The 12,493-nt window shown below is 47.3% G+C and overlaps 1 protein-coding gene across 2 annotated transcripts in view; it reads right to left on the bottom strand.

Moving 5' to 3' along the window:
• The window catches only part of RUNX1 (RUNX family transcription factor 1), a 227,722-nt gene that overhangs the window by 4,973 nt on the left and 210,256 nt on the right, over positions 1 to 12,493 (bottom strand). For both annotated transcript variants that reach the window (XM_084801055.1, XM_084801056.1), the window contains one exon: positions 5,668 to 5,829. In XM_084801055.1, coding sequence (XP_084657181.1) covers positions 5,668 to 5,829 — 162 coding nt within the window. The remainder of the gene's footprint in view (positions 1 to 5,667; positions 5,830 to 12,493) is intronic.

The raw sequence follows: 12,493 nt of genomic DNA, 5'->3' as shown, positions 1-12,493 counted from the left end.
CAACCAAGACCTCAAAGCCCTTTACTGGAAAAAAAAAAGCCTATCCTCTATTTATATGAAAATATTAATACATTTGTATGTTGGTAATATAATAAGTACATTGGCACAACACAGTAATACGACAGTGTTATGACATAACATTACAGTAATTGAGGTAATGGATGCACTGATATGTTACTAATAGAATATATTATACATAAGCATATTATAACAACAATATTATGTCATTGCACATAGTATTCAGGCTGGATAATAGAAAACTGTCACTTTTGAAGGCTCTGAGCCCTTGGAAGTCGGCTAATTTCCTGTTACTTGGCAGCGTACATGTTGTGGAGGCGATGACGTGAAGGCTGGTGATTGACATGTCACTACCTCCCTTCTCACTTGTTCCCGTCTGACGTCATATCTTTATCTAACAGCTGTTTCTGTTTTCTTTTTAAAGGAACTTTTCTTTTTGACCATGTTGATTCTTGTGTGGGCATGTGCACGTGTGAGGGCAGTGCCCGCAGAGGCTAGAGAGGGTGCCAGGCCCCCGAAGCGGTGTGTGCTTTTAGCTGCCGAGGGGCCATCTCATGAGCTGCTGCTTTACCAGCTTTTAACACAAAACGATATAACAACTTGTTTCGTCCGGAATGATAAACTTTCCTTACAGGGCTCGTTTTTTGGGGTTTACGGTTTACAAACGGCCCTTGGCTGTCCTCCCATGGCTCCCTGTGACCCTCTGCACTCCGCCCATGTGCATCTGCTTCCGGGGCGGGGCCAAGGGACGTGAGGGCCAGCACACGTTCCCCTGCAGATCAGTTTACCCAAAGTGCCACCGCTGGCGCGTTCAGCATGTTACTTCTAAGCTGCGGTTGGAGACTGACTTATCCTTGTGGGCTGTTGAGCAGCATCTCTGTCTTTTACCCACTAGATGCCAGCAGTGCCTCCTTGCCCCGCCCCCATCACCACCGCGACATCCCAAAATATCTCCAGACATTGCCAAATCATCTGAGAGTGGGTGTAAGGGATGCGTGTTGGCCCCCTGCTGAGAGCCAGCAGTGTGAGTTAGGGTGGTGTTGTGGGGGAGCCTGTGTCCCTCAGAATAAGAGCCAGCTTTGAGTCACAGCAGCACCGCTCAAAAGACACCAGCAGAGCAAGGGCGAGAACCAAACAGCCAAAATGTTAAACTCTCAAACTGACATCCAGAATAACTTTACACTCTGCTGGCATGTGGCCTGGACCTGCTGGAGAGAGACTTGAGGGGAGCTAAACACTTCCTCTGAAAGGAAAGCTACCGGGTGGATCATTCTGGTTTTGGAAGGCACCGGCTGTGATCAGCTTCCTTCTATCCCAAGCCTATTATGCCAGCCCCGAGAGCTAGTGTTTGTGTCCTTGTTTCTCCCTCTCCTCCTCCTCACAATAACCTTTTATTGCTCCAACACAATTTTACAAAAGGAACTCTTGTGTACATTTGGGGTGAATGTGAGAGAAACAGAGTCCTCGTCAGAGAGGTAATTAGAGTTTATAGGCACAGCGGAGGTCTGCAGCAAATCCCGGCACTAATGAGGAAACCAGGAGGCTGACTTTCAAACAAACACTCCTGTTAATCTGTTCAAAGCGAGTCAGACATGTGGGCAGGGAAAAAGGCTGTAAACTGACAGTGGTTCTGGGGCTGCCCTGGCCCAGCTGCCCTCTAGTTTCTCCAGCCAGGCCGCACCTCATTCCACAGGGTTCACCCCTGCCCCCTCGCAGGGGCCGTGCGTGCGTGCGTGCGTGCGTGCGTGCGTGCGTGCGTGCGTGCGTTTGCAAGCTCTTTGTCATTTGTTTTGCTTGTGAGCCGTGACATGTTTGAGAGTTAACAGGAAGCCTTACTCCATTTTTTTTTCCCCAGTTAGATTTATGCAGTTTAAGGAGAAGCCCAGGTAGGAGGGAAGAGCATTAGCCAGATACGGTCAATTTGTTGTCATCTGACGCAGTGCTTTGGACACAAGCAAATGCCTCTGCCCATTACCCCTCTTGCTTCGGTTGCCCTGAGACCAAAAGGTGAATCCGCTGGAAAAAATGAACGAAAGGTCACCCTGTTTCACAGCCACCCACGTCTGAACATGCTCTGCCGGCCCGGTCCAGTCACTCCATGGTAATGTGGTGATGGTACCAAGTTACCGGAATCCTCGGTGAGTCCCTGCTTTGTCATGGGCGTTAGTGCAGGGGTGCTGGCTGTTACAGTCGCAGCTGCTGGGGCAGAGTGTGCAGGAGATCGGAGAGAGCCAGGCTTCTTTCTCTAGGAGGTCAAGTTCTCAGTCCCTCTGTGTCTCTCCTCCTCCTTTACCCCTCCCTGTCTCATCTTTACATACTTTATAATAAAAAGTGCCTATTCGTATGCTTGTTTTCATTTACAAATAGTATTTTATTTTCACTGTTGTTTGTTAGGTGTGGGTGGGCTTGCGCGTGCTGGAGGGAGGAGGCAGATGCTCTGGAGCTGGAATTATGGGCAGCTGTGAGCTAGTTAACGTGGAGCCTGGAAGTGAACCCAGGTCCCCTGCTAGAGCAGTGAAGACTCTTAACCGCGGAGCCATCTCCAGCCCCACTTATATGCCTTTTAAAATCCGGTCTAACCTCTCTTATTACAAATCACCAGTCACACAGAATTTACCCACTGTGGAGCTATGGCTCTTCTGTCCTCTCGATGGCCTAGTGTCCTCCCCCCAGTTCAATATTGAAGGTGACTGCTCCCCTCTCCTACTCACAGGGAGATTCTAGGCTGGCCTCGAACTCGTGATCCTCCTGCCTCTGCCTCCTTCAGCAAATCCTACCGGCGTGAGCCACCACTACCGGCTCACAGGGAGATTCTAAAAGCAGGGAGTCTGAGGATTAGAAGGCTCAGGGGCTTTCACTGGAGGTGTTCCTCCTTCTAAGGTACTAAATATGTGCCATGACAGAGCCAGAAGAAAGCAGTCTCACTCAGGCCCCTCCCACTGCCCCCAAAGGGTTAAACAAGCTGAGCAGATAATGACTGCCTTAAAAGGACCCTCTGCAGGAGTCAGATTAATGCATGCTGTCTGTCGCCCACGTTGGCAGCTAAACATTAATTACCAAAAAGAAAAAGAAGGGGGGAAAAAAAGAAAGAAAAGAAGAAAAGAACCCTTCATGACAGTTCCTTTCAGACAAGGTGTGGAGTCTGTCTGTGAGGGACAGAGACAGACACAGTCTAGGCCTGCTGTACAGAGGTGGGGCTGGGGGAGGCGGAAGGACCCAGGTGGGTACATCAGCCTCAGAGGGGCCAAGTTGGCAAAGCTGTGGGCTGGCAGTTACTTCCTTTCATAGATCCCAGCCCTCTTCTGCCCAGGGTCATGACAACACTTTGAGACCTGTGCCCAGGGCCTGATTTCTTGTGGGAGTTTTGCCAAGTTGAAGCCTGCTCTCCGAGCCTGTTCTCTGCCACCTCTGGTCTTTCCTGCTGGGCAGCAGAGGGTCACTTGGGGGGTCCTGATGTGGCTTTGCTCTTCCTCACATTCCCGTGCCACAAAGCACCTTCCTTCTAGCGTGCGTTGTTGAAATCCAGATCATTAGGAACATAGATATGATTTGGACATGTTACTTCTTTCGAGTGACGGTGGCTGCTGATAGATTGCGGCCTCATAGTGAATGTCCCTACGTCCCATGTGTATATGAACAGCACTGGCTGCACTTGACTAATAAAAAGCAAATTAAAAGAAATTAAAGTTTTGAGGGAGATGCTATGGGGAGAGCTGAAGGGGAGGAATGGGGCCATGGATATGATCAACTATATCATATCCACACATGCAATTCTCAGAGAGCAAATGACGAGTATTAAAAGCTGTGGGTATAATCAACTGTATTGCATCCATATATGCGAGTCTCAAAGAACAAATGAGTATTAAAAGCCGCTCTTACTGTCAATCACTGGTCAGCTGGAGGAGCTGGCCCTAGGTGCCTGTTTTGGATGCTGACCAAGCTAAAAGGCCTATGTAATAAATTTCAAGGGACAGACCTGCACCGGACCTGTCCAAGGAAAGCAGTAAGTGTTTCAGACATAGGCTGTGAGCAGTGGACAGAGCAGTGTCCCTGAGAGGAATCTGTGAAAGCTGACAGGTGCTCCTGGAATCAGACTCTGTCCCCTGAGGGGACAGGCTTTTCCGCACAGCCAGCTGAGTGAATGCTGTAACTCCTGATACCCTCTTAATTCCGTACTATCAGCTGCCATGGTAATGTTGGCACTGATGGCCTAAAGTCAGGTGACAACAGAGTGAGTAAGCTGGCTTTCGTATTTCAATCAAGCACTAAGGGCTAGTTGAAGTTAGAGGTTCTCCCTGCCCCCAGTTGAGACAAGTAGCAGTGTGTGTTTGTGTCGGTGTGGGTGTGGGTGTGGGGAGTTGTGTTTATTTATGAGTACCCTTGTGTGGAGGCACTGTGCGTGTGTGTGTGTGTGTGTGTGTGTGTGTGTGTGTGTGTGTGTGTGTGTGCATGTGTGTGTGTGTGTGTGTAGAGGCCAGAGGTCAACCTTGGGTTTTGCTCCTCAGCAGCCGTCCAACTCGTTTGTTTTTTGAGGCAGGGCAGCTCTTTGGCCTGGAGCTGGATTCATGTATCTCTGCATCCCCAGTGTCAGGATTAGAAGCCTAGGCCACCACACTCTGCCTTTACACTGGTCCTCATGTTTGCAAGGGAAAGGCTTTACCAAGCCAGTGCCCAGCACTGGAGACCTTTCTAGTAATGGACAGACGGGCTCTAGCTACTGGTATCTAGAGGTCAAGGGTGCATAGGTCAGCCCCCCTCCAACAAAACATACTGCAGCCAAATGCCAGTGAGCTTGCTGGGGGAAGGCAGGCTCCACTAGCAGCTGAACTGGGGGTGACTGGTGGAGCGGCTGACCCCCTGGCAGAAACACAGTCCTTCACAACATTTAAGGTGGCACTCCCCACTCCTCTGCCCTTCTGCCTGTGTCCCCCCTCATCTCCTCTAATCTGCCTCCAAGAGCCCAAAAGCAGAATGTACCCCCTCCCCTGGCACACATGCAAGTGCTTTCTCCAGCCTCCAAAGGGTGAAGCTCTCTGAAGTGTTTCGCAGTTTGGTTCAGCTCCAATTTCAAAGGCCCAAACAGTAAGTTTCTTCTTTTGCCTTCAACAAAGGAATTTTTTTTTTTCCTGTAACTCTGATTTCCCTGCCCAGGAGCGGAGGTGAGTGCCAAGCCCAAGGGCTCCTAGGTTAAATGACTAATATTTAATGAGCTCGTATTAACAACAATTATGCCAACCATGACACCTGAGCTTTCTACCTTGTTCGTAACCTCAGTCTGAACAGCTCTTAGCTGAGAATGTTTATCTTGGGGCATATTTGTTTCCTATTCCAATATGCACCCCACTGTGCTGTACGCAGGGACCTGTGAAAATCCACCACCACCCGAGCAAGCAGCCACCCGCTAGAGCTTGGTTGGGATTTCTTTGCCTCAGGCAGCTGTGACTTTTCAGAATGGTAGCCCTCGGTCACCAACCTCTCCCTCCGGACACAAACCAACCGCAAACACCCAAGAGATGGGCTATCCAAGGCACTTCGGCCTCCTCATCTGTCCTGTCAGCCTGTCCTGCAGGCTCCCTTCCTTGATCCTCTGGTCCTCCCGGCCTTCCCCGCCAGCCCCACTCTTGGCAGATACGTCTCCACTCGGCTTACTTGAGAGTCGGCTGGAAAGTTCCGCAGAGAGGCTCGTCATGCCACTGGCACGTCCAGGTGAAATGGGTGTTGCGGGGTGCACGGAAGAGGGGGTGATAGATCCCAGGTACTGGTAAGACTGCTCGTAGGACCACGGTGGGGACGGCTGGATCTGCCTCGCATCTGCAGAGAGACAAGGTGATGGATGGAGTGGGGCCGGGCTTTAAAACGAAGAAATCTTGTGATTATTAACTATTGTTTAAGCAATTTCACGTGCATGTGCACAGTGTGTTCATTTGTATCTAATGAACCCACTAGATTCTAAGTGTTGATGCATCCATTGTATGAAATCTCCCCTTAAACATACTGAAGTACAGTTCACATTGGATTTGGAGGGTTTTTTTAATTGATTAAAAGTAATCTTCTTTCCATACCTATACCTATACCTATACATATACATATACATATACATATACATATACATATACATATACATAGTCACACTAATACTGTGGGAAATGGTTTATACTGGACTCTATTAGTACACAATGACTTTGGGTACCAAATATGACACATTCAGCTTGGCCAATAATGATAACGATCATCACCAGAAACATTTGATCAGCTCAGATAGTCGCTCACGGTGTTCAGGAAGTGCAAAAGATATAAGGGGATTGGAGGAAACTGAAACAAAATATGTCCAGGGCTTGTAAATGTTTACTACTTAAGCACATACTATCCCCCAAATGACCACAGAAACAAGATCAATGGTGATAGTAAAAGGATAAAAGACTCCCCCCCCTCCCAGGCCCCCCGCCCTGCACACAGACAGAGAGCAAAGAACTCTGGGAGTGAGCTGTGGTGACCAGGACACAGGCCCACCAGCAAGGCTGCTCTGTCGAACCAGGTACCTTCGAGTCTTGAGGTTGGCACTTTTTTTGTTTTTGTTTTTGTTTTTGTTTTTGTTTTTTGAGACAGGGTTTCTCTGTGTAACAGCTTTGGCTGTCCTGGACTCACTCTGTAGACCAAGCTGGCCTCAAACTCACAGAGTTCCATCTGCCTCTGCCTCCCAAGTGCTGGGATTAAAGGTGTGTGCCACCATCACTCAGCGAGGTTGGCAGTTTTTTTAAAGGGCAGAATTTTCAGAATATATATTTTTCTTTTTTTATTAATTTATTCTTGTTACATCTCAATGGTTATCCCATCCCTTGTATCCTCCCATTCTTCCCTCCCTCCCATTTTCCCTTTATTCCCCTCCCCTATGACTGTTCCGGAGGGGGATTTCCACCCCCTGTATATGCTCATAGGGTATCAAGTCTCTTCTTAGTAACCTGCTGTCCTTCCTCTGAGTGCCACCAGGTCTCCTCAGATTGACACCAAGAAGGATCTGGGCAGAGCAGGTGCCGTCTGCTCTGTGTGATGTCAGACAGAGGGAGTTTGTACACTTGACTCCAGGGTTCGTCAGATCCTGTGGCTCTTTGCTTTTAGTTTTTGAGATGGTGCCTCACTGTGCAGCCCACTTCAGCTTCCTGTTCCCTCTTTCCCTGCTGCTGGTCCATTTATTTTCTTTGAAAATAAAACACACCTCTGAAGAAGGAGATTGAAGAAGACTTCAGAAGATGGAAAGATCTCCCTTGTTCATGGACCGGAAGAATTAACATAGTAAAAATGGCCATCTTACCAAAAGCAATTTACAGATTCAATGCAATCCCTATCAAAATACCCAGAAATAAATCCACACACATATGGTCACTTGATTTTTGACAAAGAAGCCAGATTTATTCAATGGAAAAAGGATAGCATCTTCAACAAATGGTGCTGGTCTAACTGGATGTCTACATGTAGAAAAATGCAAGTAGACCCATTTTTATCACCATGCACAGAACTCAAGTCCAAGTAAATTAAAGATCTTAACATAAAATCAGAGACACTAAACCTGTTAGAAGAAAAAGTAAGGAAGAGCCTGGGAACTAACAGCTCAGGCCTTAACGTCAATAATTAATAAAAGGGACCTTATGAGGCTGAGAAGCTTCTGTAAGGCAGAAGACACTGTCAACAGAACAAAGCGACAGCCTACAGACTGGGAAAAGATTTTCACCAATCCTATATCTGACAAAGGTCTAATATCCAAAATATATAAAGAACTCAAGAAATTAAACACCACCAAACCAAATAACCCAAATGAGAAATGGGGCTCACAACTAAGCAGACAAATCTCAACAGAGGAATATCAAATGGCTGCGAAACACTTAAAGAAACGCGCAACGTCTTTAGTCATCAGAGAAAAGCAAATCAAAATGACCTTGAGATTCCATCTTACACCCATCAGACTGGCCAAGATCAAAAACTCATGTGACAGCGCATGCTGGTGAGGATGGGGAGAAAGGGGAACACTCCTGCATTGCTGGGGGGAGTGCAAACTTGTACAACAACTTTGGAAATCAATCTGGCGCTTTCTCAGAATACCGAGAATAGGGCTACCTGAAGACCCAGCTATTCCACTCCTTGGAATATACCCAGAAGGTACTCCACCACACAACAAGGCCATATGCTCAACCATGTTCATAGCAGCCTTATTCTTAATAGCCAGAACCTGGAAACAAACTAAATGCTCCTCAGTTGAAGAATGGCTAAAGAAACTGGTACATTTACACTATGGAATACTACTCAGGTATTAAAAAAAAGAAAATCCTGAAATTTGTGGGCAAATGGATGGAACTAGAAATGATCATACTGAGTGAGTTAACCCAGACTCAGAAAGACACACATGGTACATACTCACTTATAACTGGACACTAGGCCAACAGGGAGGTCCCATGAAAGACCTCACTTACCAGGAGAGTGGGATAGATGCAGGAACCTCCGATTGGGACTCTAGGTGTGAGAAGTATGGGAAAATAGGGAAATAGAAGGATCCAGAGGTTCCTAGAAACCTACAAGAAGAACATTATAATGGGCAGATCTGGTCCCAGTGGGGTCTGCTCAAACTACTGCCCCAACCATAGACAATACATGCAGTAAATATTGAACCCCTGCTCAGATCTAACCAAGGGACATTATCCACAGTTGTGTGGAGAGTGGGGACTGACTCTGACATGAACTCTGATGTCCCCTATTTGACCACTTCCCCTTGGTGGAGAGGCCTGGTAGCACTCAGAGAAAGAATAGGAAGGCTACAAAGTGGGGGAGGAGGTCCCCTTCTGTCACAGACCTAGGGGAGGGGAATAGAGTGCAAGAGGGAGGAAGAGAGGAATGGGAGGAGACAAGCAAGGGGATGAAAATTGAGATATAATCTGAATAAATTAATAAAAAAAGAAAAAAAGAAAGAAAACACAACAACACAGAACCTGAACATGTAAGTGCCACAAACCTGGCTGCTCCTGGACAAACGTTTTAACTTGGAATTTCCTGGTAAAGAGACCTCTTGATGTCCTTCCAAATGGAAGAGGGGTTGAAGAGATGGCACAGAAGGGAGCTGCTGCACACTAGACTTAGCGGACAGTGAGTGCCGCAATGTAGCTGGAGCCTTGGGCATTTACAGCTACCAGTATTTCTGATGCTGGAGGTGTGCAGAAACAGATTATCTAGCATCCCATGTTACTGCAAGTCTCTTGCTCCAAGTGTGCATGTGGGAATCCCCCTCATCCCGTAAACTCAAATATTTTCTACAAGGCATGCTTATGTTCTTGCTACGCACCCTCAGCAAATGAACATATACAACTTGAATATTTTAATCACTTAAATAGCAAACAAAAGAAGTTGTCATAAAGGCCTCCGGGGTGTGACCTGCGGTATTGTAATCCATGGCTTGTTGTGTAGACAGTCTAGCACTCTTAGCTCCATGTCTAAAACCACACGAAGCATAAAGTGTTGTGCCATGATTCATGCCCTGTCATGCTTCACTCTAGTGAAAAAGTTGTGCTAGGCCTTTCTAAACTCATAATTAAGCCGTGCAAACGTTGCATAATATTTCATAGCCTTTTAAAAATATACTTTGGGAAACTGACCTTTATGACTCAACCTCAAGTCCTGTGCTTTAAAAAAAAAAAAAAACAGGTTATACATTTGGCATCGTCTTACTTTCCATCGAGGTATTGGGTGGGGACAGCATCACAAACACTGAAGGCCCCCATCCCGTATTCCCTCCATCACAGGGACCCTGTTTGGGTCCTTTGCCAATGGTGGGCCAGCAGGTGGTGGTGGTGAGCCTCTCCTGGCAATTTGGGTTGTTTTCAATTTTTTTTTTTTTTTTTTTTTGTGGTACAAAACAAAACAAAACAAAACAAAAAACCCAAAAGAGGAATGGCAGTAGAGTGCATCCTGCCTGCGTTTTGTGTGAGAGCTCCATCTTCATTTGACGGGAGTGGAGGTGGGGCCATGAGCACAGGAAAGCCAGCTTCGAAATAGGCATATGTATTGTGAGCTGCCTAGCAGGAAGATGAGCTCTAGGCCCATCTGTTTGGTGAGAGGGTCAGTAGCCCTGGGAACCTCCATACTTCTCTCTCTGCAGAGAGAAGACCTCTAAAACCACCCAGTGTAAAAGAGCAGGGTCCCCATTCAAACAAGTCTAACTCAGTATTGCATTGTTTAACTTATATGTTCCTAGAGTCAGGGAAGAGTCAGGGAAGGCGTATGAGGCAAGGTGTGGTACTTATAATCCTAACTGTGTGGATTCTGGGAAATACTAGGAGGGATTAAATAGGAATTATCTGGGAAAGACCATGGCAGGGGGGTGGAGGGGGGGGAGAAAGAGAGGGGGTAGGGGAGAAGAGAGAGAGAGGCTGAGAGTGTTAGGCATTCCACAAAGCGCAGTTGAGGTAATCTTGAAGGAGTTGCCTCTGGGAAGTCAATCCATCAAAGTGAATAAAAAGTTGTTTAAGCACATACTGTGTGCCAGGCGTCTGAAGTGTGGCCAGTACTAGTGATGGCTAAGAGCAGCATGGCCTCTGCCCCAGCTTATCAGGGAGAAGCTTCCAACTATGAGCTTCTTGGAAGGGCTCCTTCCTCATCCACTTGTCACCACACTGAGAGTTGCTCCATCCATCCATCCATCCATCCATCCATCCATCCATCCATCCATCCATTCAAACACTTGCATGCCTCCAGGCTGGGGAAATCATTCACTGGTTCCTCCATTCATGTTTCCACAAATAGCTTCTCTTGACTGGGGTTCCTGTGGCACTGGTGAATGGTTTTATGGTCTCTACCTCCTAAGAGTTAGAGCCACTAGAGGATGTAATGGGTGTGTACAGACTGGCGGCTCAATCACATGCCTAATTTGGTCACGCAAATGGCTGTTTCCAAGGTAGAGGCAAGGACAGCACTGATATTTGTAACTTGTTTATGTTCTACGTTGGAGAGGAGTAGAGTAGGAAAGCATTGGGCATAAGTCAAACAGATGCAGGCAGATTTTGCCTCTACTATATAAACTAGCTTCGGGCAAGGGGGGTCACATTCTTCTGACCACCCAGAGCAATCTCCAGGAGCAAGCAAGCAAGCTACAGAAAAGAAAAGGCGTGTCACAACATAAATGCTCGATTAATCTGACTGATTCCCCATGATGGCATTGCTAAAGGAAGTGCAGTCCTGCCAGGAGACTTATCTGATGCTTCCTGGTGAGGCGGCGCACACTCACACTGGGTGCGACCCAGAGCCACTGCTATACGTGGGGCCGGGTGACTTGAGGAGAGCTGGGCTCCGAGGACTGCATGGTGACTGAGGAACCTGGGGCTCTGTGATGGAGAAAAGGCCGGAACTCACTGTCTCAGTCAGTTCATTCTTCTGTTTTTAAGAGTCCTGGATTACACAGTTTCAAGCTGTGCCTTCTGTATGCTGGTTGCTTTTGTTTTGTTTGTTCAGGACAAATGACTGATGAGATTACATGACCATGGCCGTCACAAATAACAGGTAAGCGGGCCTGCTTGCGCGGTCCCCAGATGCACCCCTCCATTTGACAAGGGGGAAGGTAGGGAGAGAGTACAAATGACAGGTGTCACTCAGGAAAAGTGTTTTAAGGCAACAGCATCAAAATGTCTTTGGAGCCTATCATGACCTTGTCAAATGGTCCACATTAGAGCGGATTACTTCCTCCATGTTAGCGCCAAAATGTAAAGAGCTGTTGTAGAGTTAGCATTCTTATCCTTAGAACAAGGAAAAAGCCGGACAGAAAATTCACGACCTTCCTGGATCTCCCATGTAATTCCAGCAGTAAGCAGGCCTCAGCCCAAAACCTTGGGAGGCAGGCAAGCATGGAAGGCCACAGTAAGGTCTGTTGTTCATGGGAGCATATCATGAGGGCGCCGTATGTTGCTGGAAGCTGAGTACAGCCTGCTATGAGAATACAAATCTGGAGAACCATAGCCCTGTCAAGGAGGGGCGTGCTTGTGGCTCAGGAACTCCATCGGGTCCTCGTGGCGTCTCACCTAACTGTAGGCTGCCAATCAAAGAGCTGTAAGGAGTAGACTGAGGCAGAGCTCAAAGACAAGGGAGGCAGTAACCAAGACAACAGAGGAACTGGATGCCTTTGGCAGCTCTAGCTTTGTAACCAGTGAGCCCAACCCAGGGAGCACAGGAAGGCACACAAAGGTCATACTCTGGATGCATCATGTTCAACTATGAATACATTATGAGGGGAAGAAAGGCATGGCCTAAAAAGACAAAGGAAGCTTTGAAAACAGCCCAAGGTGTGACACGAGTTTTAGAATTACCAGAGAGGGAATTTAAAGTGGAAATTGTAAGGCAATCTCAAAAGAAGGTTTGAAAATGAAAAACACTATAACAGAAACAGGAAATGTCTTTTATGAGTTCATTAGTACACAAGCCATGGCTGAGGAAGTTGGGGAATTTG

Source organism: Acomys minous (assembly GCF_964271855.1).
Source record: "Acomys minous genome assembly, chromosome: 11".
Classification (NCBI taxonomy): domain Eukaryota; kingdom Metazoa; phylum Chordata; class Mammalia; order Rodentia; family Muridae; genus Acomys; species Acomys minous.
The sequence above is the reverse complement of the archived record's forward strand: the minus strand, read 5'-3'. Positions and strand labels throughout refer to the sequence as shown.